Source organism: Drosophila kikkawai, chromosome 2R (assembly GCF_030179895.1).
Source record: "Drosophila kikkawai strain 14028-0561.14 chromosome 2R, DkikHiC1v2, whole genome shotgun sequence".
Classification (NCBI taxonomy): domain Eukaryota; kingdom Metazoa; phylum Arthropoda; class Insecta; order Diptera; family Drosophilidae; genus Drosophila; species Drosophila kikkawai.
The window spans coordinates 24,601,684-24,626,102 of record NC_091729.1 but is presented as its reverse complement, the minus strand read 5'-3'; the positions used below and the strand labels follow the sequence as shown (position 1 = coordinate 24,626,102).

The window sequence follows — 24,419 nt, the reverse complement described above, 5'->3', positions numbered from 1 at the left end:
TGGATTGCAGTTGCACTTTCCCCTCGTTGCCCATTGTTTAAGCCAAGTTTAGAACTGAGCCATGGCCCGGACAGTTCATTAAACTCGGTTTCGCAATTCAACAAAAATGGAATTAGCAACAAATCAAAGTTCCATTGAGCGGAGCAAGTTTCCTGCGGTGGAAAGTGGGGCAATTTAAAACTTAATTACCCAGACGGGGGGGATGCATTTGCAGAAATCCGAGGCGAAGGACAGGCATATCAAGTGTCGCCCGGATGAAGGCCATCAACTTCATCTTCATCTTCGTCATCGTCATCGTCAGGGCCATCGCAGCGTTATTTTCCAGCCATACACTTTGGTTTTATTAACTCAAGACGAGGAATCCTTGGCTCAAGGAGCGCAGGCAATGAAATGAACTGAAATGAAAGCCACCTTAAACCTTAAAGTTAAAGACTCGCTTGGTTGTTTTCGTTTTATATTTTGCATAATTTTATTATGTTTTATTTGTTTCAGTTTTCGTTTGATGGTTTTCTCTGTCTTTTTGGTTTTTTGTTAATTTTCGTTACATTTAACTACACAGACTTACAAGCTAGAAATCATTTCTGCGATATTTACACACACTCATTGGAGGCCATCTCTCTCACCCCAAAACGCTCCTTTTTAGTTAGTCGCCATTGCTAAGACAGTTAAAAGTTATGTCCACTAATTAAAAATTGCTAAATATCCCTTAAGTTAGACAATTAGTTTATTTTGATTACTCTGTTTGTTTGGTTTTCGTTTTCGCTTGCTCTTCCTTTCTTCCTTTCTTGTTTTCTTTTTTGATTAACAACTTCTTTTCGCCAAACTGACTTTAACTTAATTTTTTTGCATCGCCTGCAAATAACCACACTCACTTAACCGTAGTAGTTTATTTTTATGTAATTTTAGTTTAACAAATAATCTATTTACAGCTTAATTCTCAGGGCTCTCTTGGGGTAAAAAACCAAATTCCTTTAGCTAAATCCATTTTAATCAGTTAAGTGGTTGTCTGTACAATGCTGCGTAAAATAAGATCGGAATGATTGAGTGTCTCTCCCTCGCCTCGAAACTAAGTTCTTAACTTGTAAAAATATGAGTTCTAGATTGGAAATGCACGTCAGTTCTGAACATTGAGCTGGGCTGGGGGTAAACCGCGCAAGGATTTCACGAAAGATCCTTGAGTTGACGAAAAATATCTGAAGGATAAAAGCTCGCTGGCTCGCTCTCTCGCTCTCTCTTGAGTTTTGTTAGTAGTCTGCAAAGTTTACCTTTTATATATATAATACATGTGCACTTATACATTAACGAAACACAAACACTCGCACACACACAGGCACACTTACACAAAAAAGCCCATGCACACCTGTCGACTGTTTTAACATATGTAGAGAGATTCGAGTTCTTAAGTTTGATTCTGATAGTTTTGGCTTAGGCTGTAGGTTATACCCCTGCTTAGGGTATATGGTAGTACGTATGTATGTATGTATGTATGTGTCGGGAGATGCCGTTAGTAAGTAGTAGAGAAATAACTAAAGTTAGTGTTAGATTAGGTCTTCTCCTTTTGGGGGTTCCCACTGCTCCATGCTGATGACATTTACACGATCTTCATATATACACTCGTGTGGAATATCCGATAGCCGCTGGCAATGATTATCATAATCATATGCAGCTGGGACTGCATTGTCTTCGTGGAGCCGCCCACATGTCCATGATACATGGCAGCCGGATGGTCGCCTGTGGAAGGAAGCAAAGAATAAACCAGAGGTTGGGTGTGAGTATGAAAATGAAATTTGCACAAAAATTTAATTAAAAAAACACACAGCTTAAACAAACACACACAGGAGGACACAGGAGGAGCAGCAGCAGCGAAATGTGAGCTTAACCAACAAAATGCTAATGAGCGTCGTCGCTTCATCGCGCCAGAAACTTATAAATTATGACAAGCACTAACTACGTGGGCCACTCTTTGTTTTAGTCGCAGTCTCTGCCGGCTCCTGTCTCTTTCCCTGGCTTGTTTCCCTTCTCTTTCTTCTCCCTGTCGCTGTGTTTATGGCCCGGCTTTAATGGCAGTTTTGCCTGCCAAATGGCACTGGCTGGCTGCCGCCGCACACCGTGAGCGGGCATTTTTAATCCACATGCTTGCGGCCGTGTAATTTTCATAAATTACTTTTATTGTTTTCGCTCTTAGCCAGCAGAGCAGGCTGATATATGAACTGCGAAAGAGCTACCGGATACGGGGGATACAGGGGTATATACATACAGGATGCAGATACAGATACAGCTGCCGAGATACAGATGTAAAAATATTCGCAAGCTCGCAAATGAGCAGTTATCTTGTTTATTCAAAGTTTTAATTTCATTGGTTGGACATAATTGAAATTTCTGTGAGGGGAAAAAACAACAAAAAAACGTTTATGTGTATTTTTAATTGAGGAAAATATATATATTGAGGAATTTTAAGGTTTAAAATCTGTATTATTCAAACCTAAAACTATGCTCTGGCATAATTAAATCTGTATTTTATTATGCAAAAATGTTGATGTTTGTTACATTTAACAAAAAAAAAAAACGCTCAGCCTTGTTTATAAATTTATTTAGAAAACCTTTGCATAATATTTGCAACCAATTATATTTGCTTTTTATTATGTGAAAATAATACATTTATGTGGCATTTTTTGTGTGTGTCCAACCAGAATTTTTAGCATTTCTTCTTAATTTTTGTTTGCAACTCACCTTTGAAGATGTGAACCAAAACGCTGGCCGGCTGCGTGTTGCTGGCCACGCAGGTGAAATTGCCCGAGTGCTCGCGCCGTGTCCGCTGAATGGTAAGCTCCGATGATTGAAAGTCTGCAATGGAGGCAAGGCCATGATAAAGGGGGTTTGCAGGGAAGGGCTGATAGGGGGACTCACCTGGCTCTGTGGACACATTAATGCCCCGATCAATGTCATAGTTAATCATGCGGTTGTCATGATACCAGAATATATACTCAGAGGCCTCGGTATTCTGGACCACGCGGCATTGCAGTCGCAGCGTTGAGCCTGGCGTTAAATATCGTATGGGGGGTCCCGAGATTTCGGCACGCGCTTCTAACCAATCGATTTTTACAGGAGAGGTTTTGAAAATATAATAGAAAATATAAATGATATGCGTTTTAGATGGCTTTAAGTTGATTTATATCAATACAATTTTTATAGAGCAATTACACCCCCGAAAATCATTACTAATACAGCTCCAAAAGGTATATATTTTTATACATAAATACAAACTTGTTTGCTTCTTTTAACTAACTATAATACACCTCATTTATTTCCCAAAAAAAATGTCTAGCATTAACGAAACTGAATCCATTTTAACCTCAGATCTCCCCCTCTCAAGACCCAGTTCAAAGGTTAGCTTTCAGCTTCCCTGGGGTCAAACCGTGTCAAAGTCAAATCCTTTATTATCATGTGACTAAATCGGTTAGCATCCATCCCTGACAGTTATCAATTTGGCTCACTGAGAGCCGCCGAAAGTGCCCCCAAAATTTATGAAATACATCTGGCAGACAGCCCAGCAGCAGCAGCATCGCTGAGAGGAAAATGTGTAGCCCGGGCTGTCACATCAGTTTCCATGTATGTATGTGGGCCAACGAAGTGGCTTTGTTTTTGCCGAAAATGGCAAGAAGCCTGAGCAAGAAGCAGAAAAGGCCATTAGGCGCAGCACATTCAAAGTAAATTGTTTGTTAAATTCAGAATAATGTGCGTCAGTTAGCCAAGGACAGCGCGATGAGTTGAGAACTTGCTGAGTCGTTGCCATTTGGCCCGAAACCGAGTTGGGAACATGAGAACCCATCCAGGCTGGCTACCCCTTTTCGACGACCCCTTTTGCCGAAGTCTGCTCCTGTTCCTTCTCCTGCCCCGTTCCACCTTTGTTGGCATATGGACATTTCTAATTTCAGCTTGAACGCACCGAGAACGTAACACAAAAATGTGGCTGGCTCAGAACTCATTCTGTGGACTCTCTCTTTTTGGCCAACATTTGTTTATTCTGTTTCGGCCAGAAAAGCCATCAAGGCGTGAAATTATAGAAAATCACCAGTGCTAGCCAAAAAAAAAAAACACAAATAGAAAATAGATCGAAAAACCGAGAAAAACGAGAACGTAACCGTTACCGAGGCAATTCCGGCCTCTACTTACCGACGACACTCAGGTGCAGGAAAATCGAGGTGGGCGGATGGGTGGACACCTGGCACTCATAGACGCCGGCATCACGTAGCTGCACGAATTTGATTTGCAGTGTCCAATCCTGTAGGCGACACAAAAAAACAACATGAGAAGATAGAGCAGAAACAGAAAAATAGATTCGAAATGGAGAAATCCGCAAAAATAGGCCAGGAAAACAGGGGAGGGGACAGGCTAGAATTAAAGACCATCGAGGGGGAAGGTTGGGAGCGTGGTGTAGACATTGGCCATTCCGCCTGGAAGTCAATTTGCTGCGCTGCAGTTGCGAAAATATTTTGCAATATTCCGCACTGAATTTTTGTCACGTCTCGGCAATTCGAGGCCGACCGGAGGCGAAAAGCTCACAATGCAGCAAATATTCAACCAGGGAGCGTGGCTAAAGCAAAGATGGTGAGTGCACTGGGAGAAACTGAAGGAAATTCAGAGATTAAAAATAATAATTTAACTATGTAAATGATAAAAAAGTTATGCTGGCTTTATGTAATATGATTTACTTAATAAAATTTGTTCTCCAAATGGTTTTTATATTTTTTAAATTTATGTTGTATCTATAAAATTCAAAAATTTCTCACATAATTTCTTTGGCCATAAATTTCCCTCCAAGTGTTTGGCATATAATTTCGTATGCAGGTCTCTGAGACGATGCAATCAGCTTGGGCTTCTTTCTGGCTGCTTAACTCTCCCTTAACCCCTGTTTGGCCATCAGCAATGTAAATTACTTGGCCAGGACTCACCTCGGAATGCTTCAAGTGCGTGGCACTGAATCGCTCATCGCTGCTGTAGGTTGTTAAGCCGACCGTAAGCAGATGATAATCCTTTTTGCGTATCCACGATACCTAAAAATAGAGAAATGTGTGTGTGGGTGGGATGAGAGATTGAGTTGAGATAGGGCGGCGGCGCCATTAGCCAAATACAATGGGTATTCGCTTCAAGGACTTCCTACCGAATATTTTAACATATGCCAAAGATGGACCTTGAGGATGGGTCCTGTCTTGTTCAAATGTTTGCCAATCCATCAAGACCGGGCGACTAGGACGATGACAACGACTTGATGATGATGCAATTTTCAAAAAAAAGGCCCTCTCACAGATACACAGATACATAGATACACAGATACTCCGAGGAGGAAAAAAATCAAAAAGCAATTACGTGTAAGAATTACTACAAGAGCAACAATAAACATAATGGCAGATTGATTGATCCGAGGTTCAAAGTTCAAATTGGCTACCTAACTGTAAATAGACAAACAAACAAATAAATGGGCGGGGCAGCTACCTAAAAAAAGAAGGGAGAGGGTCCCGCCCCCTCGAACAAATCGGGGGCGTGTGCTGTAAGTCCTCGTCCTTTTCCCCTTTTATTTTTTTCCTATTTTCCCCTCGCCCTTCTCCCGAGCTGCTGAGTGTGTCTGAATGTGACTTTAGCTAATCTTAAATGACCATTAATCATTTCGTCATCTACTTTTTGCGCACTTATTTTGTATTTTTTTTTTCTAGATGATGAAGGCACGCACAGGGGCACTGAGAGGAAAATTGGTTGGAAAATGAACCTTTAAAGTGAAAGAAAATGGTGTATTTAATTTAAAATTAAGCCTTACCCAACAAATTCCCAAGTAAATAAATTAAAACACCATTTATTTTGAGTTTAGAAAAGTTTTACTTTAATAAAAAATTAAACAAAATATTAAAAAGATTAAAAAATGTATCATAAATAATATGAAATATTTTTAAACCTCCCTGGAAATTTCCAGAAAATTTTTTAATAGTACATAATTTTTTTTATAACTCCTAATTGAATAAAAAAATAGCTTTTTAAATGTAAATAAGGCCTTACATAACAAATTAGTAAGTAAATAAACTAAAAATCAATTTATTTTGAATTTTAAAAAGTTCTACTTTTCTAAAAGTTTAAAAAGAAAATTTAAAATAATTTAAAAGAGCTTCAAACAAATTCTAAAAATTTGTCTAGCTTTTTAAAAATAATGAAAATATTTTCTCTCAGTGCCTTCTTTGGCAAAAACACATCTATTAGCTGTCCATATGGGGTTATTGCCTGCCGAAGATGATGATTTTGCTGCTGGCACTGCCTGGCAGGATCAGGCCCAAGCACCTAAGCGCGTGTATCAATCAATTTTCAATTGATAAGGATTTTATTTATTGGCCAACAAAAAATAAAGAATAACGAAGTAAAAGTAGCGAGAGGGGGGAGCATTTACTTTCAACTTTGTTGCCCTGCCCAAGCATTTTCCTTTTCCCCCACAAATATTGACACACGCGCGCGCCCGGACTCCGAAAAACTCAAACTGAAACTGCCACAAATGCGAAATGCGAACTGCGAGGACACACGGGAGAGAACAAGACACGAGGCAACTTGAAATTAAGTTGAACGGCGGCGAAATTGTTAAATCAGCTGCGTTTGCCAATAAAAACGAATTACAGTCTCCGTGCTTAAATGTTTAATGCGGCGTATACGCAATGTGGCGCAGCAGCAGCAAGGAAAATGGTGCGAGTCGAGGGAGCACCAGCCCCAACTCCGAGCCCGAGCACTCTTCTCCTAAATATCATAATCCGGGACACGATTTCCCGGGAACTTTCAGTTCAGTTTAGGAGAAACCCTACACAATGTGCCCGCCTGCAGTTTTTTGCTCGGACAAAAAGAAACAATATTTCAATGTTCGGGGGGGAAATTTGCAATTGAATGGCAAGCAGTCGTTTATTATCAAGATTTCGCCCCACCATATGCCAGCGAAATCTTTCCATATATCTATTCAATACAATCTGTAACAGTAAAATCCGAGTGTGGGGCATAAATTGCGCATAAATTCCGGTTTGGCCCGCAGCTCCTAGACGACGCCAGCCGCCGCCAACGACGACGACGACACACATCTCTATATATGTTTCTCTCCCTATATATATTTTTTTAGGATTTTTATGATATTTATGAAGGCAAAAGGGACTGCGACTGCGAGTGCTACGTGTCTGCAAATAAACCATGCAGCTAGCCAGAAGAAAAACACAAGAGTCGAGCTGGCAAAGCTTGAAAAAAACGGAGAAGAAAATGTGTGAGAGCGGAGGATGTGTGGAAAGTGGTGCCAAGTGAGGCAGCAACCATTGGGCGGTGAGTAAAATGTGGCGGCAATTAATCAAAAGCCTGCGAATTCCTTTCCCTTTTTTGGCAGGACTCTTTTTATATGTGGGCATAAATCTCAGTTGTCTGTCCTGCGAAACGCATGTGTGGCATCTCCAATGGCTGCTGCGACTCCTGCGGCTGCAGCTGCGGGCACGCAGATAATTGTTTACATTTTACCTTTTTTTTTCGCCCCCTTTCCCTGGCAACTTGTATGTATGGAAAATAAAAAGTGACGCTTAATTTATGGCCAAAAGCTACAGCGCACACAACACAAATCACTTGTTAGCGAATTTATGGCAAATTTATGCTAACTACTTGTCTGCCAACAGCTCCCCGAAGGTGCCTGCCTACACCTTCGGGGGCCCAGCCACAGTGAACGCCGATTTGGTAGGAAAAAGGGCTTCCAAAAATATCATTAAAATGTAATATGTAAGTTTATAAATTGTGGAGAATATTTTGGAATGAAAAGTTAAGGAAAACTCATCCTAAATTAATAAGGAAGGCTTCTACTTAATTTTATATATTTATTTTTAATATTTTAAGTAATTTTACCTTACTTTCTATAAGCTCAAAGTATTTAAAGTTTCTGCTAAATAAATCTGTAACCTTAAATTCTTTTTCTCTGCTTAATAAATAATATTTAGAAATTATAAAAACCGCTTTCTTTTACTTAAAATAGTTGTTCCAACTTCTTAAACTCTTCTTCCACTCATGGCCACTATTCTGTTGCCCTCATCTGTGTATTTTCTAGCCCCACTGACACCCTCACCCCTCCCCCAATATGTCGACTTATCGCGGGATCTGGATCTCTGACAGCTGCCCCCATATGCACCCTCCCCCCTGTGCCTAGGTGAGGAAGGACTAACTCCTCCGGCTGTTTCCTGACGGGGATTTTAGATGGGTTTTGGGTGATTGGGTAATTGCAGGGCTTGGTGGCTAAATCTATGCACAGCCGATTGCATTGGATGTACGTATTTACTTTACTTTTTTCGCCCTCGAAAACTTTTGATTGGCTTTTGTTCCGATGTGGCCCTCCCACGTTGCATGTTGCCTGTTATTGACGCACATTTTTGTGTACTTTATGCGCCGCTGTCCAACCAATTTCCGCCCTGCCACAATCCCAAGGGGGAGGCAAAAAAAAAAAATAATACAAACAGCAGAATAGCTGCAACTTTTTCAATGTGCAAAAGTTTTTAACAAGCGATTTTAATAAAATTCTATTTAGAAACTACAGTAGTTGCAACACAAGCCATTTGGGTTGCAACTTGTCCCGCACGGAACAAATGATTGCCAGGGTTTTTGTGTGTGTGTTTATTTTTTCGTAGGGCTCGTAGGGAGTATTGACAGCGAAATCAGCTTTACAATTTATGAAATTGTTTATCAGTCGGGCAACTTTTTCCCCTTGTCTGTTTACGGACAAAGCAATATAGATATAAATATAAATATAAAAATACCTGAAGTTGCGGAATAAAACACTTGTGAATTTCTGAATGAATTGAGACTGAATGTGTATTTAGTTTTTAGCAGAGTTTTATATTTATTTTAGGTTTATTCGATGGGGGGTTTATGGAGTTATGAGACTGGATTCACTGGATTGTAGATACTATTTTACCTAGACTTTAAAGTACCACTAAGGTATTACTAAATATTTAAATATAATCGACATATAAACATGACAGCTATTAGGCTATAAAATTGTAGCTCTAAGATTAGCTCCGAAACCATTCTTTATCCAAAAACTTTCAGCAGAAAACGCGACTATTTTCCGTCATGCTGTTGTCCCAACAAAGTCCCTTAACAATGCATACACTAGTAAATATTTGAGCTGACAACTTTTTTGTATTCCGCCTGGAACTAAACTCAGTTTTTCCATCTACTAACTGCGATGTGTGTGCCTTCCCCCTTGCGATTCATCACCATGTCCTCCATATACATACGTAATTGAGGGCAATTGAAACTCAAATCGAGCTCAATTCAGCGGAAATGCATATTAAGTGCAATTACTGCATAATTAACCAGTCACTCTGAAAACACTAATTGCAACTCACACTAAGTTGGAGGCGATCAATCGGGGCAATCAAAACCCAACAAGAGATGAAACGGATAAATTAAAATGCAAATTGAAAGGTGATGTGTCACGTCGAGAACTTTTGCTTCGTCCTAAGAGGATTATCGGATTAGCAGCAGTGGGACATTTAGGGACACAGGATCCTTGGGTCGAGGCTTAGTTTTAAGCATTAATTTTATTCCAGTGGCCACTCATTTAATGAGCACAAACAAAGAACCTGAACCCTTGGGGGGATTACCTGGCGCCCCACGGGTAGTCTATGCAAATATTTTCCACCAATATTTTGCCATATTCACGCAGCCTTGGGGCTCAGCCAACACAGCAAACAATCAGCCATTATTTTTGATAAGAGCCGCAGGACAAACAAAGAAAAATAAGTGGAAATGAAAATTACCATAGCCTACTTTTCAGCAGCTGTCAACGAGCGACGACGACGGCGGCGGCGGCTTTGCGTGAAATGCGATTGTTTGCTCACATTCACATTCACAATTTAATGGCTGGCATTATATTCGGGGTGCCCAGCCATTGATGATTGCATTGCAATTAAAATAATTAAGATTTTCTTGCAGGCGAAAGCTTGAACTCTGACCTCCACACGCAGGCGACCTCTCTTTCGCTCTCTCTTTCTGGGTTCTGCCAGCTGGCTTAATTGTTTTAGGTGGGGGTCAGACCGCCTCTCACCGCCTTTGTCTTGCCAGAAAAGTTTATAGAAATGATGAAGCCATTCTGCATACTCACAAGATGCCAGAGAAAGAGCTCAAACAAAAAAATCTGGGTCAAATTTAGCCCTTTGTTCGGGACATTTGTTTTAATAAACATTGTGACAGGCAAGAGCAGCGGGATTACACAGGGGAAAATTTCTGTTAAAAGCTAAGAAATTGTTTAAGTAAAAATACATGAAAAGGTACAAGAGAATTTCTGTGAATTAGATATTTAATTTCATAATTTAAAGTTTAATAGTAATAGTAGCTTACTTATATTTTCCTTTTATTTACTACCTATTTTTTCCTGTGCTTCAACATCCCGAAAGGACACTCATTGGGGCCGGGGCCTGGTGGCCCTCCTTCATCAAGCTGTCGACCAGAATGTCTTATTAGCTGGCAAACAACTCTACGACCATTGTCCTGCCAGGCCGTGTCCCCTTCAGTTAAGTTGAGTTGGTTTAATTACGGTTAAGGCTGCCAGCAACAAAGTGATAATGATTTGTATTCATTCAAAAAGGTTTATGGCAATTTTCGAGCCACATTAACTTCTGGGACCCACCTCCCCGCAAAAGTGGCTGCATTTGAGTTTGCTCTGTTGGTCTTATAATGAGCTTAGTCCTTGCTGTGTGTGTGTATATATTTGCTAGACACACACACACAGAGGGTGGGCATTCCAAACAATATTTCTAATTAAATTGGTTTCTCAAAATAGACACTTTTATGGCCTGGTTCTTCATTTGAAATGTAAATTGTGATTGGAAAAGTGCTTGAGTGTTGATAGAAGAAGGCAGGGACTTGAAATTAACACTGAAAATATTTAAATTAAATTATAAATATCTGTACTAGGCAGCAGCTAGAATTTCTCTATGAAATGTAGTCAAAAATATATATCAAATATTATGGAAAATTAACCGGAAAAGCTACTGTTATTTCCATTTAAGACTCTCACCCTGCGGTGGGACCATCAATATATATTGTGTGTATATAGAGTGATGAGTTCAACGATTCCTGCGGGTAAAAAGCAGCTGAGCAAACAAGAAACTCAGATACAAAATACAGATATTCCGCAACACACTGGGACACGAGAAGGGAAAGAGATATATGATATTTAGGGCCTGAAGGTCATTGCAACAATAACTGGGCCTGGCAGTAAAATATTTTATAATATTTTATGTTTTTTTAAGCGCCACAACACTGTGTCATTGCTGGGATCCTTGTGTGTGTGAGTACGAGTGGGTCTGTGTTTGTTTGAGGTCCTTGCCTCTTGTTTGCTGTTGTGCGACTTGAATGCAAGGACCTCCTCCTCACACTCACACACACACACACCGACCCATACCAGCGGCAATAAAAAATGAGAAACACATAGAGTTCGCATAAAAATGGAGAAAACTGAAGGAGAACTGGCAGAGAAACAACAATGTGTATTACTTTGTTGGCCCAACAATTCCACAAAGGAATATAACTCATGCAGAAGCACACACTCATACACACACACTCAGTCCTCCCCCTCCTCACCCCCCCCCACATTTTGTGCCAAAAATTTTTGAGAAGAATTTGCAAAGAGCAGCCGAGGTGAAACTATGCAAAAATTATGATTGTGCAGGAATTATGTGTTTGTTTTGATTAAGCTCGGCTGTGCGAGACCGGGCATATCCTGTATGTCCTGGCCGGCAAATTATCCTTTTGCCAACCCTCATCAATGTGTGCTGCTGCTGGTAAAAATATTTGTTTGTTTTTACTCACTGCGCTGGCAGGCAAACTAAATGGCTTTGGTTTCTGGTTTCAGTTTGGATTTGGGTTTTTCGGACCAGGGCAATTTTCATCTTTATCTGATTTTAAACTTTGCAAATTATATAGGAAAACACACACACACATATATATATATCTATGCTCCTCTGCTCTGCTTAAACATTTACGTAACCTTTTTTATCTAAACGACTGATCCAAACCGGAGGGCGAGGACCTTCGGCGTTAATTTTCATAAAATACCAATTTCGGTATTTTTATCAGTCTAAAAGCCAAAGGAAGGACATGGCTTACCCCCTGCTCTTGTACAATTATATTTTCTAATCTCCATCGGTGAACATTTTCCAGAAAATTATAAATAAATTACCTTCTATCTGAGTGAGAGACAAAATGCCTCAGTGGCGGCGAAACATTTTCAAGTTTTCAACATTTAAGCTTTTCGCAATTTTCCTTTTGTCGGAAGTGTGGCGCCATGCAGGATCCTCGGATCCTTGCGAATCCTGGCATGCTGTGAGCACATTTAATTACTGCTACTTTTCTCTATGAAAATATCCCAGGACAGGAGGCGAGTCTAGACATTAAAAACGACAATTTATCTAAAAAGTAATTAAGTGCTCAAGTCACACAGACAGGGCGCAGGAGCAACAGGACAAACATGGGAATCGGCATTGGCATGGCTCGAGGAACTGGAATTAAACGCAGAGCAGAGTGGCAGAGGTCAAGGGGGGAGGGCAGAAAAAAAAGGGGTGACAGCAAGTCAACTGAAAGTCCCCGAGAGACATCTATATATAGTACGACTTTATATGGGTTACAGTGATTGCTGTCGAGAGGGGGAAAATATTCAACTTATATAAGCTTTTAATTGGTGAAAATTACATTTTAAATGTATAAAAAAACATATTTAAATGAGTTCTCCTATAATTTATTTATTTAAATATAAGAAACATATTTGAAAAATGATTTAAAATATTTTCAAAATATTTTTTTGATATAAAAAGTAATACTTTCTGTTAGTAGTCTCAATTTTTCTATATTTTTCCTTCCCAAAATATAATATCCTTAGCCCACAAACCAGTTATATCCTTTTATTTTATTTTAGAATCCCTTAACCCTAGTCCTGGCCGTACCATAAATATTTTAAGTGACTGTTACTGCTGCTCGAGTGCTGATTTAGTTCAATTTATATGAGCCAAGCCAAAGGGTTACTGCTGCTGCTGATGATGGTATCCTTCGAGTCCTTTGGCTCACACAGGACACACACGTATTTGCTTAGTTTATTTTAAATGCCATTTAAGCTGCTGCTCTCGACTAATACCCTAATGACATATTTTAATGTCCGCCCAGCCACATTCGAGTGTCGTAATTCTTAATTCGAAGTGCTCTTCCACATCCTTTTTCCCCTCCATATGAGATGTGAGCCATGTGTGTGTGTGTGTGTGTGCAAGGACTCTTCTTGCTGTTTGTGTCATTTGATTTATGGGCTTTAAATTTGCCAGAAAATTTCCATTTCAGGGCATAAGGAAGATTTGTCTTTAGGCCCTGGAAAAAAGCTCGTAATTAATAGCATTACTTTAATGGAAAGTTGTCAACAACGTTCTTACAAAGAAGGCATTAAGTGTGCTTAACTTTAAGGTATTTCCACTCCCATTTTCACTCGTATTTCTTCTGACATTTCCCTTCCCTTTTCCCTTAATTTTCCCTCCCTATATTTCTCTCTTAAAAGCCAACCACTGCGAAATGATGGCGCGACAAAAATGAAAATTGCAGCAAAATGCCGAAACAAAGGCGCGCTGGCTCGCTCTCTCAAGGAAGCAATTCATTTATTTAATGTTTCCTGCATTTTATTGTCGTCCAAAGCAAATTTACGACAACGAAGGCCGCCGCACAAATACAAAAAAATAGGATCCGCGGAAGTGTTTAGTGTATATTCTTTAAGTGAAAATGGGAAAGCCTCTTCCCCTCCTCTACCTACCCGAGAGCACAAACAAAGGCAAACAAACACCTGACAAAGGCATTTCAATTGCGAATCCTGCCGCAGTGCAGAAGAGTCGAAATCGGAATATGGAAATCATTTGCCAGGGAGCTGGAGCTGTATATTTCCTGTCCACTGAACTGGCACTCGCATCTCTGCCATTGCCATTCGCATAATGCCTGCAGGAGATTTTAATGCCTCACACACACGCACACACATGGTGCGGGCAATGAAATGAAAGTGCATTTCCCATTTAGACCAAGGAGCTGCTGCAGCTCTCTCAAAGAGCTTTAAGTTTTGCATGACTCAGGGTGAGCACTGGGAGAAAAGTGGGAAATAGATATTAGAAATGGAAAGGAATCGTTGGGTTACAAGATTAAGCTGTTGCTTAAAATAGATCTATTGTACTTATAAATAAGTGTTAGGCTGAGAAGAAACCTTATAAATTCTTAGATAATTTATACATTTCCCTCTAGTATTCTCCTCTCTAAATTTCTTCCTGTGCTGCCAGTCTGCCAATGAAATTTCCGTCTCATTGGGGACCTGCTCCAGCGTCGTCTCTCTGTGTGCCAATTACGCAATGAGTGCGTGAAGCCTTGCACATCTACTATATGCATTTATATAGTAAATAGGGCTGTAACCTAATGAATGCAGCTGGCGAATTAAGCTGAATCGCTTTGAGAGCCATGCAATTAAAGGCCCCGATGCCCGGCGGGGCATTGAGTCTTGGGAGTACCATATATAGTATAGTAGTAGCTCTAGCCCCACGACACATCGATGATAATATTTTGTTAACCCCAATGAGGCCTGGCTGTGCGGCATACAATTACCATAATACAAATTGGCAACTTATTAGGCCGAGACGATACCCCCAAAACTCCCTGGCCCACATAAGCTAGCGTATATCCACTTGAGCACGCAGTCGTCCAGAGTGCAAAGTGCCAACCACATACACTCCAAACTGACTGCCTACGAGGACTTAAGTGCTTATTAACTTCCGCACACTTGAAGGCGCAATTATGAAATCGTCAATTTAAACCAGACACGCAGCAAACACGCGCACGGTTTCAGTTCGGGATGTTTTTCGGGAAGGGAAAGGAGAGGAGAGAGTGTCCATTCAGGGGAGAGGGAGTGTCCAGGATTGTGTTGGTGGTAAACACCTCCGTGACTTCGGGGCTCAAACAAATACACGGCACGTGACACACACCACGGCGTATGAGTAATAACTCTAGACAAGCGGAAAATTAATACCACTTGAGGCCATGACATGTCAATGCTAACCCCACACACACACACACACAGCGAAAAGTCTAATTTGTCTCCTTCTCTCTTTCGTCCTGGCAGTCAGTCTCTGTCTGTGTGTGTTTTAGGCCATTTTGCTCAGCCTGAAATGTCCGAAATCTGTGTGTTTACTACCATATGAGTTTGCCTTTGGGGGCCGAAACGAAGTCTTAGGACACAAGTGCCCTCGATAAGCAGAGGGACTTAATTAAATTCCCTGGCAGATGTGGATGGTGGTCAGCAGAGAATAAATAAGTCAGAGTTGGGAATCGAATGAAGGCGATATCAAACTTAATAAAAGAATATTCTTGAATATTTCTTAATATTTTGAGATGTATAGGTAAGTTTATGATAACTTAATATCCTTTAAAATATATAAACTCAATTTTATACCTAAAAATCCTTCAAATCCTAAAACCCGGCATTCACCGTACACTCAACCCCATAAATTTAAGCCTCAGAAATTCCAGACTCCAACAGACTTAAGCTCATTTAAATCAAAGTAATCTGGAATAAGACCTTACTAAAACAATCAGTCTGTGATCAATCTCTCATCAATTAACATTCAATGCGTTTCCATTTCAATTATGGGGAAAAAGCCCAGCGAAATCCAGTTCTTTTGACAAAAGAAACTGGCACAAAAGTCATCATCGTCGTCGTCGTCATCGTTCTCTTCGCTGGCCCAGTCAAACAAAGCAACAGTGATGGATTCGCATTTAATAAAATATTAAAACAATGCTGGCGGTACTCACCACACCCTCGCCAATGTGATGGACGGTGCAGGGTACATGGGCGGTGGCCCCGATCTGCGTGGTCACCACCGTGGAGTTCTCGGTGCCAAAGTACATGGGCGTGCCGAACAGGTCCAGGCCCCCGTCCAGTCCGTTTCCACCAGCCTCCAGATGATTCTCCGATGGATGCGGCTCTGGCCGGTGGACGGGTATGGGATAGGGTCCTGCCGTGTCCTTTGCCTGTATGCGTGAATGGGAGTGGGAATGCTGCTGCGGCTGCTGCTGTGACTCCTGCAGGTGTGTGGGCGTGGGCTGGCGCTTGTCATCGATCACATTCGTGGAGTCGAAGCTGGTGATGCTGCTGCCACTGCCACTGCTACTACCCCCTCCCACGCTGGCCATGGATCCTGGTCCAGGACTCTGGGCAGCGTAAGGCTGCGGCACGGGCACTGGCTCTGGCTCTGCCTCCTTGGACTGCGACATAATTAAATTTTGATTTATATGCCGCAGTGATGGCTGCGCGCTGGATGTGGAGGCTTCTGATGGTCCACTGCCACCCTCCGGCGCCGCTGCCGCTGCCGAGGCCGAGACTGTGTGGTCTGCAAAAGAGAGAGAGGGAGGAGAGGCACACGGTGACATTATAAAATGTGTTAATATATGCGCTGTCCGGTGGCGCCGCAACAGTTTGTCGGATAAACAATAACAGCGAGAAGTCAATTAATTTGAATGAGCGCCTGGCGCGTGCGTATACGTAATATTTTACAGCGGGATTTTCATTAGGCTAGAGCCCAGGCCCCCCCTCAAAGAAATCTGCATAAAGTGACAGGACTAATTAAGTTGCCTGACCTTGTTACGCATTTCATGGAATTTTCCCCGAAGCTAACTGGTAGTCTTAAGGAAGAAGGGCAGGAAATTAAGGTATAACATAAATAGGTTAATTTAAGGGAGGGATTTCTATGAGTTGGATGATTAATTAAGATAAAAAACGTAGGAAATATTATATATTTTTATACAAGAATTTATTTTCTGAAATGTAAAAAGGTTCTTTTATGTTAAAGCAAATTATTTAGGAAGTTAATTTTTATTATAATAAATTTTTTTTATTTTGTGTTCCAGTTCAATCTGGACACTGGCTACCCTTTAGTCCACCCTTTTCCCTTAAAATTTCGCACTGGCAACCTGCTGACCCACAGCGCCACATCTAAAATTGCCAGAAAATTCACCCGCAGACTCTCAACCGCATTACATATTACCCAAACCCGAACCCAAGCCCGAAACCCGTTTGGCCCTGAGTCTGCTTTTATTTGCGCTGCGTAATTTGTGTAAAATTCGTTGGGCCAACAAAATAATATTTCACAATTAAAGATAATTGCTTTTGGCAAACATGCTTGGGTTTTGTTTAGCAGCCTCAATTAGGCAAAATTTGCCAGGCTGCAAATTCAATTATGGCCAATGCATTTTCGGGCTCGTTTTTGATTTTGATTTCTTGGCCACAAAATGTGCAGAAAATGTTGATGTTTGGCTTTCATTTTGGCCACGTCCAGCGGGACCATGGGGACCTCTAATTGTGTTCAGTATCCAGTGCCGTAAATATTGCATGCCAATCATTGTGAAATTTATTATGTTGTCCCGACAATGATTGAATTTACAGACCAAAAACAGAAGGCCAGACCAATGCACTTTGTGTAATGCAAAATTAATTAGTTATGGAATTCGCCTGGGGCCTATTTGCAGTGGCTCCTGAGGAATGACACTCAATTAGCACGTTGCCAAGACGTTGGTCAGATTTTGCCATTAATCGTGAGGTGGTCCATTGGCATCTTCCTGGAATTTTGTATGACTTTCTGAACTTGAAAGGAATTCTCCTTGAGCCTGGCTTCTCCATGGGGATTGAAAATCAATTTACCCAGCTGTAACACAAGCGAACAATCGAGTCAATCAATGCAGCTTCTTCTGATTGACACCTTAGAAATAGCCCCCTTGGAACCGAGCGATTGCTCCCTGAATTGACATGTGCAGAAGAAGTGTGTGTTGCCACAGCAATTTGCAACTGCAGCCGCACAGGAGTCAGGATTCAGGAGCCAGGAGCCAGGAGCTATTCCTTCAGCTCCACCTCGAGGTCAGCCAGGATTCCTCGCATTTGACATTTCGCACTCTGCGGTTTTTCTATTGTATTGCGGCTGCAGCCTTATGAATACGAAGAAGCTGGCCAGAAGCTGGGTGACACTGAGGGAAATAGTTGGGAAAACTACAAGGTTTTAACGAGAAAATTCGGTAAAAAAAAGGGGAAAAGGATTTGTTGGGAACTTGTAATTTGAAAATTGTTGAGGAATAAATGATTACATTTAATTTTTACAAGAAACTCTTGAGCAGGAAACATTGCCTAAGACCTACCTACCTGTTTTTAACACTTTTAATCAACGAAACTCTTACAAAACTCTTTTAAAAAGACCCTGAATTTTCTCTCAGTGTTTGTGCTATCAGGACAATTCGCTTTGCACGCACAAAACAAACAAATAACCAGCTCGGGACAATGCGATTGCTGGTGTTGTTGCTGCTGTTACTTCTGATGCTGCTGCTGCTGCTGCTCCTTGTTGTGGCTGTTGCTGTTGCTGCTCCTACTCCTCCTCATTGGCACGCAGAACTTGGCCAAAACTGAATCGTGGCATTTTCGTCACGTTCGCACGTGACTGACTGCTAGCGACATGCAGCTTTTCCTGCCCGTTTTCCCATCCCCCTCAGCCACGCTACATACGTAAGCGTAATCGTAATGGTCGCTGGCAGACCGCAAAACAGCTTCTGAACTAGTTGCCAGTTCGACTGCCTTTCCCTCAACCACTTTCCCTTTGCACTTTCTCCTGGTCCGCGTGTAAATTTGCATTCTTTCGATGGTTTTGTGCGACTTTGTAATTGAATTTTTCACGGTGGAGTCCGTCGGAGTCCGTCGTCCGTACTTCCCTTTCGAATTTTTCTCGTTTCCGGCGGTTGGCCCTGGGATTTGGTAACCGGCTCCGCATTGTGCAACCACCGGTCGGTGCTCTGCATTGTCAACACGGCCAAGGGTGAGAGCGAGAACCAGAACCAGAACGAGAACTGGTCCCAATCCTAAAACCGAATCCAAAACCCTGCTGCAACCACAAACATGTTGCAGCACAGAGCCATACAGATAGAACAACATTTTCGGTGGGATTTCGCCAACTTTTCGTTTGGCGAAACATTTGCAATTTGTGTGCGTTCGCTAAAGTTTCACGCCCCTCACCGCCACCCGCTCCTTGCTGCCTGTGTTTGCTACGACATTTTAATCAAAAGTTCGCTGCAAGCTGCGTGATTCATCCGCTGGCCCAGCCATCCAGCCACCCAGCCACCCTTCCACCCTACTCTCTACTCAACTAATATCAATGATTTCTCATGTGCCCTCGTGTCGACGCCCCACTGTGGCGGAATATTTATGCTGCCTCTGACATCATGGCTTGACATTAATTAAGTTTGCTTGCTGGCACAACCACACACGGCGTATGCGCAATGTCGACAGAACTAGCTGCAATATCTCTTATTTCGGTAAGGGAATGGTTTTTTATGATTTTTGAAATCCAGGAGGGTAAGGTAATATTAAGGAGTAGGAGATTTCCATAACTAAGGAATATATGAGGAATATAGGGGACATATATGGGGGATATATGAGAAAATTGTGGGAATATATGAGAATTATATGTAGAATATATGAGAAATATATGAGGAATATATAAGGAAAAATGGGGAATATGTGAGGAATATCTTTAAAGCATTTAAAAAAGCATAAAAAATAATCAAATTAATGATAACCCACATACATACATTTACTTATGTTTATAAACCACCAAATGTTGTATGTTTTTGTTCTTTCAAATTAGATCTAAATGCGAATTTTCCCAGGTTTTTTATTTGCAATTTACTTATTTAATTGCTTCAATGTCCTCGCCTTGTCATCAATTAAATTAAAGGCTGAACAAAAAAACACTTTTGGCAAATATCATTATGATAATTGTGCGGGCTAGCGACATCCTGTGCGCCGAGCCCTGGCTGGGACTCATTAATTTCATTTGATTTCATATTTAATGTAACGAACATGGCGCGCATAAATTTCTCTAATTAAAACACAAATAAATGGCGAGTACATTTCCGATTCGCCCGGAATAATTTATTCCATTTGAGCTGCAACTAAATTTGCGGTGGCAGTTATTTAAAGCACCAACAATTGACACAAATTCGAGGGCCAACTTTTTAGGCCATCGAGAGTGCAAGGGGGACAATTGACCATAAAACAACGACACGGCCTGCAACTAGCTAGCTGGCTGGCTGTTTGAAATTGAAAAGTTTTAATTAAATGTATGGCCGAATGCCGAAATTTATCAATTAGAAGCTCAGCTTCAAAAATTTTCGTTTGGAAATTTTTTAAAGTAAACTTGAAGTTAAGCAAGGGAGTCTGGCGGAAGTTTGCTTCATTACAAAACTTTTCCCGGCGCTTTCTGTTTTTATGGCAAATATTGTTTGTTGCCACAGTCGTCGTTTTCGTCGTCGTCGTCGTCGTGTTTGCATTTGACACTTGGCGGTAATTTGTGTGTAAATGCGTCAACTGGCCCAGGCCCCTGACCTCGAAGATTTCCCTTCGCTCCATCCTGGAGCCTGGATCTTGGGGGGACAAAAAGTTTTCCTCCAACGCCACCATTTAATTGAAATTCTAGAAAATGGCCCACGCATGCCTGCTTTGTAGCTTTGTTGCCTTGTAACTTGGCAACTTGGCTAAAAGTTGTGCCTTTTCGGCCAAAAGCGATTCACTTTGCGACTGTCATAATTTTGATGGTCGCAAGTGTAAAATCAGATAAGTGCGCCACACACTTGCCGCTGACTATTCGCCCATTTATTTTCCAATAAAGCCTCCTCTTCCACGGGGATGGGGGGGCGTGGCCATCATTAATGTCGCGGATCCCCTGCAGAACGCAACGAGCGAGCACCACTAACGCCAACTCTCGTAAAAAGGCATTAAGAGGCAAAAGTAAAGTGCCTATTTAAGTTGAGTCATAAAATGGCTTTCTATCTGCAAAGGGAATGGCAGATGCTTCCCCGAAAAGAAAAGAAACGAAAAGAAATGGGAATAAATGCGAACATTCTGTGGGGAAGACGAGGTCTCTCTTTCTCAGCATTCTAATTTTATTTATTTTATTTCAATTCGTGTCTAAGTGCCCAACTTGGGGTTTTCCATTCGGCACACAATATGCTTCTCAGGCTCAGGCTCACCCCGGGCTCACCCCGATAAATTACCAAGTTTTAAATAGTTGGTAGACGGGGAAAGATGCCTTAGTAAAATTCCAGCTAATTGCGGAATCTTGTGAGCGAAAACTTCTACATCCGTTGTCAGGGTCTGATGAATCCCTCAAAATATCTACATAAATATCTATTTTTAGGCGCGACTTTAGCAGCACTTTATGCCTCAATAAATAAAGGCTCAAATGGGACACACAAAGGATATGTGTACAGAGGGAAAATATGTGGAAAAGAATTCTCAACGAAAGTATATTTATATTAATGAAATAAAAAGCCATTGTTAAACAAAGGAAATATTTTATTTTGGCATTTATTGTGAGAAGTTATGCCTGCTTTTCAGATATTTCAAAGGATTATTAATTTATCCTTAAATACATCTTCTCTTCACCCTATTTTCTCAGTGCTTAAGCCCAGAGTATTCATAAATTATGGCAGGCAAAAATAAATAAGGTACAAATCGGCCTCAGCGGCGCCTTTTTCTGTATGAGTATCTGGGAAATCCTTGATCCAAAGCCAAGTGAAATCAAATGGAAAGGCGGCAAACGAGGGAGAATTCATATAAAAGAGCATAAGTTAAGTGGGGAGTGCCGGCGAATGTTTTTGTGTGCATAATGAAGATTTATACCAAGGAGCACCGACAACATTACAGGGGGCTTTGCCAAATTGCAAGCACGTGCGAATTAGAATGGGAATGCGGTTTAGGGCCTGGCCAAGATCCCGTCAGAAGCCACGGCTGGGTGAGCACTTTGAATAGTCGAACCTTTTGGCCTTGGCCCCCAATAAATGTTTAGTATCTGCCGGCAGCGGCGGCTGGAATGTGGCAAGTACATAAAATTAAATTGTCAACTTCCGTAATGTGGAGGCATAAACAGAAAACCACTACATCTCTCTTTCTCTCTCTTTCTCTGAGCTTCAACTGACCCAGGAAGAAGAGTGGCATCAAAGTGAAAATATTATTAAACGAAAAATAAAGCTAAGGACACAACACAACGCACAGACAAAGCGGCCGAAGGCGAAGGCGTCCAGGATGAAGGCAACTTTTTTGGCAGTCCACTTATTTCGGGCGACCAGACACACTTGACATTTTCCACAAAGCGACGGCGACTCCAAGTCGAAATATAAACTGCTGCCTGTGCGCCGGATGTGGCAAATTTGGTGGCACTACAAGGGGACAGAACAGAAACGGCACAGGACAACACACAAAACCGAGTGTAATCAAAATCGGAATTGAGCTTAGCTACCCTCTACTCTCTGGCTTCTTGGATGGGGATGTTGTGAGCCCAAGAGGCTGAGTTGGGGGGAGAAAATATATATAAAAACCATGTAAAGTGTGTCACTGAAATCTCGGGGGATTTTATTCTCGGCTTGGCTTGCAAATTATGGAAAAATTGTATCACTTTCAGAGTGATTTGTGATGGCTGTGGGGCCCTAAAAGTATTCCGAGTTCTGTGAAAAGGCTATAAATAAAAACTTATTCTTAGAAATTTCTTTAATTCATTAAACAACAAATATTCATAACTATAAATGTTTGAAAGACTATTGTAAAATCAAAAGCCTACACGCTCTAATTAAAATCTCTTCACATAACTAAACACCAGTCGAACTCTCAGGACATTCAATTGTGCATTAGAGACACTCGTCAGAGCCCTTGCTATCCTGTAAGCCCGTCCAGCCGCTGCCACCTTCCGCACTTAACTTGACAGAGATGTCACATTTAATGCCCTTGACGTCGTCTATTTAAGTTCAATTTATTTGCGCCCAGGCGGCTAAGCGAATGCCATTGATCGATGCCTGGGAAATGTCCGCTGCCAGCAAGGGTGTAAAGCCGCACGAGCGTATATCCTACAGGAGGACCTTTTCCCATTTCGGCATCACCCATCCGCCGCGTTGACACTGCCGTTGACTTGGCCGAGATTGGGCCAAATCTGGGCGCTGGGCCGCTGCCTTTTATGTTTGCTTCTTTACATTTTTCGCCTCCAAATCCGACTGTTTTTTTTTTCTTTTCTGTGAGCTGTCACATTTGTCCCTTATCCATTTTATGCCGCTGACATTTCCCACTAAGCTGAAATAGAAAACGGGGGCTTACAGACCTCTGAAAGGATGGATGGAAGGACATAACGGATATATTGAGTTTAAAATGTATTTGCTTGATTTGCTTGTGGCCATAATGGCATCCAGGTGAGCTTCCTTACGGAGCTCCCAGCTTTTGTGGCAATTAAGCAGCCGAAGATTGAGTCCTGCGGTTTGGGTAAAACCGTTTGAAGTGTTAGCTTAAAATATATATACTCCCGACCAGACCTAGAGCCTTTAATTTCCAAGTGCATTTACTGGAAAATTACTAACAGGTTTGCCCATTGCATAATACACGCTCGATTAAATTGTTACTGCTAATGGAAATCTAATCTGAGCCGAAAACATGCAAATCCACACAGGGAATGCCAGGATGCAAAATTCACAAATAATTCAGTAATACATCTGGTTAGCACACACAAAGCATCTTTTTGCAACATAAAACGTAGCACTCTCTGTGTTTGTGTGTGAATTACTCAAATAACAGCTGCAGTGGCCGAAAAGTTTACCGCACACACACTGCGTATACGTAATGCGAGTTTACTGAGCATAAGCGTAAAGTTTTCAACTGTGTGTGTGTGCATCTGTTTATATGTACTTTTCAGCTATTATTTAAACAAATTGACTTTAATTCTGCTGTAGACGTCGTCATGCACTTTGCATGATTTCCGACCATTAAAACCGGTCGTCGACTGACAGGTGCCCAGTAGGAGAGAGACTTTCAGCTTGAAATCGTTCGTGTGCCACATAAACTAATTGCAGTTGAGTGCGGAAGTTGCTGCTGCGCAATCATTTCAACTTGAGACGAAACTTCCATTGGTTGCGCACATGAAATGTTGATGGGAAAACCCGTGCTTAAGTTCTGTTTAAGGAAAGTGCACAGTGGAAAATAATTTCAAGTGGGTGTGACACTTGGATTTTATTTTATTTGTAAAGTTTATAGAGGAAGCGATATTAAAAGGAAGCGAAATACTGGGAGAAATAAGTGTAGTTTAATAGATTTAAATTTAATAAAAGGGAAATAAGTAATTGAAAATATGGTCAGCCAAAAATGCTTTGATTTTAATAATAATAATTTCAGAATAATACCTTCATTGAATAAAATTTAAAACAAGAAAGGAGGATTTTTATTTTTTATTTTTATACCCTGGCAGGGTATTTTATTTCCAGTCCGAAGCTCATTACGCATTGAAGGAGTCATT

General features: G+C 41.2%; 1 protein-coding gene across 2 annotated transcripts in view; it reads right to left on the bottom strand.

Annotated features, from left to right (window-relative positions):
* Nucleotides 1-472: 472 nt before the first annotated feature.
* dpr13 (defective proboscis extension response 13) overlaps nt 473-24,419 on the bottom strand; it is a 39,828-nt gene continuing 15,881 nt past the window's right edge. The window contains exons 2-7 of one of the 2 annotated variants that reach the window (XM_017164204.3): nt 15,868-16,445; nt 4,953-5,054; nt 4,174-4,282; nt 2,908-3,084; nt 2,731-2,844; nt 473-1,731 (exon numbers count right to left, since the gene is read on the bottom strand). In XM_017164204.3, the coding sequence (XP_017019693.1) occupies nt 1,592-1,731; nt 2,731-2,844; nt 2,908-3,084; nt 4,174-4,282; nt 4,953-5,054; nt 15,868-16,445 (1,220 nt within the window). In that variant the 3' untranslated portion in view covers nt 473-1,591. The remainder of the gene's footprint in view (nt 1,732-2,730; nt 2,845-2,907; nt 3,085-4,173; nt 4,283-4,952; nt 5,055-15,867; nt 16,446-24,419) is intronic. The other variant, XM_070284669.1, reaches the window with a different exon arrangement.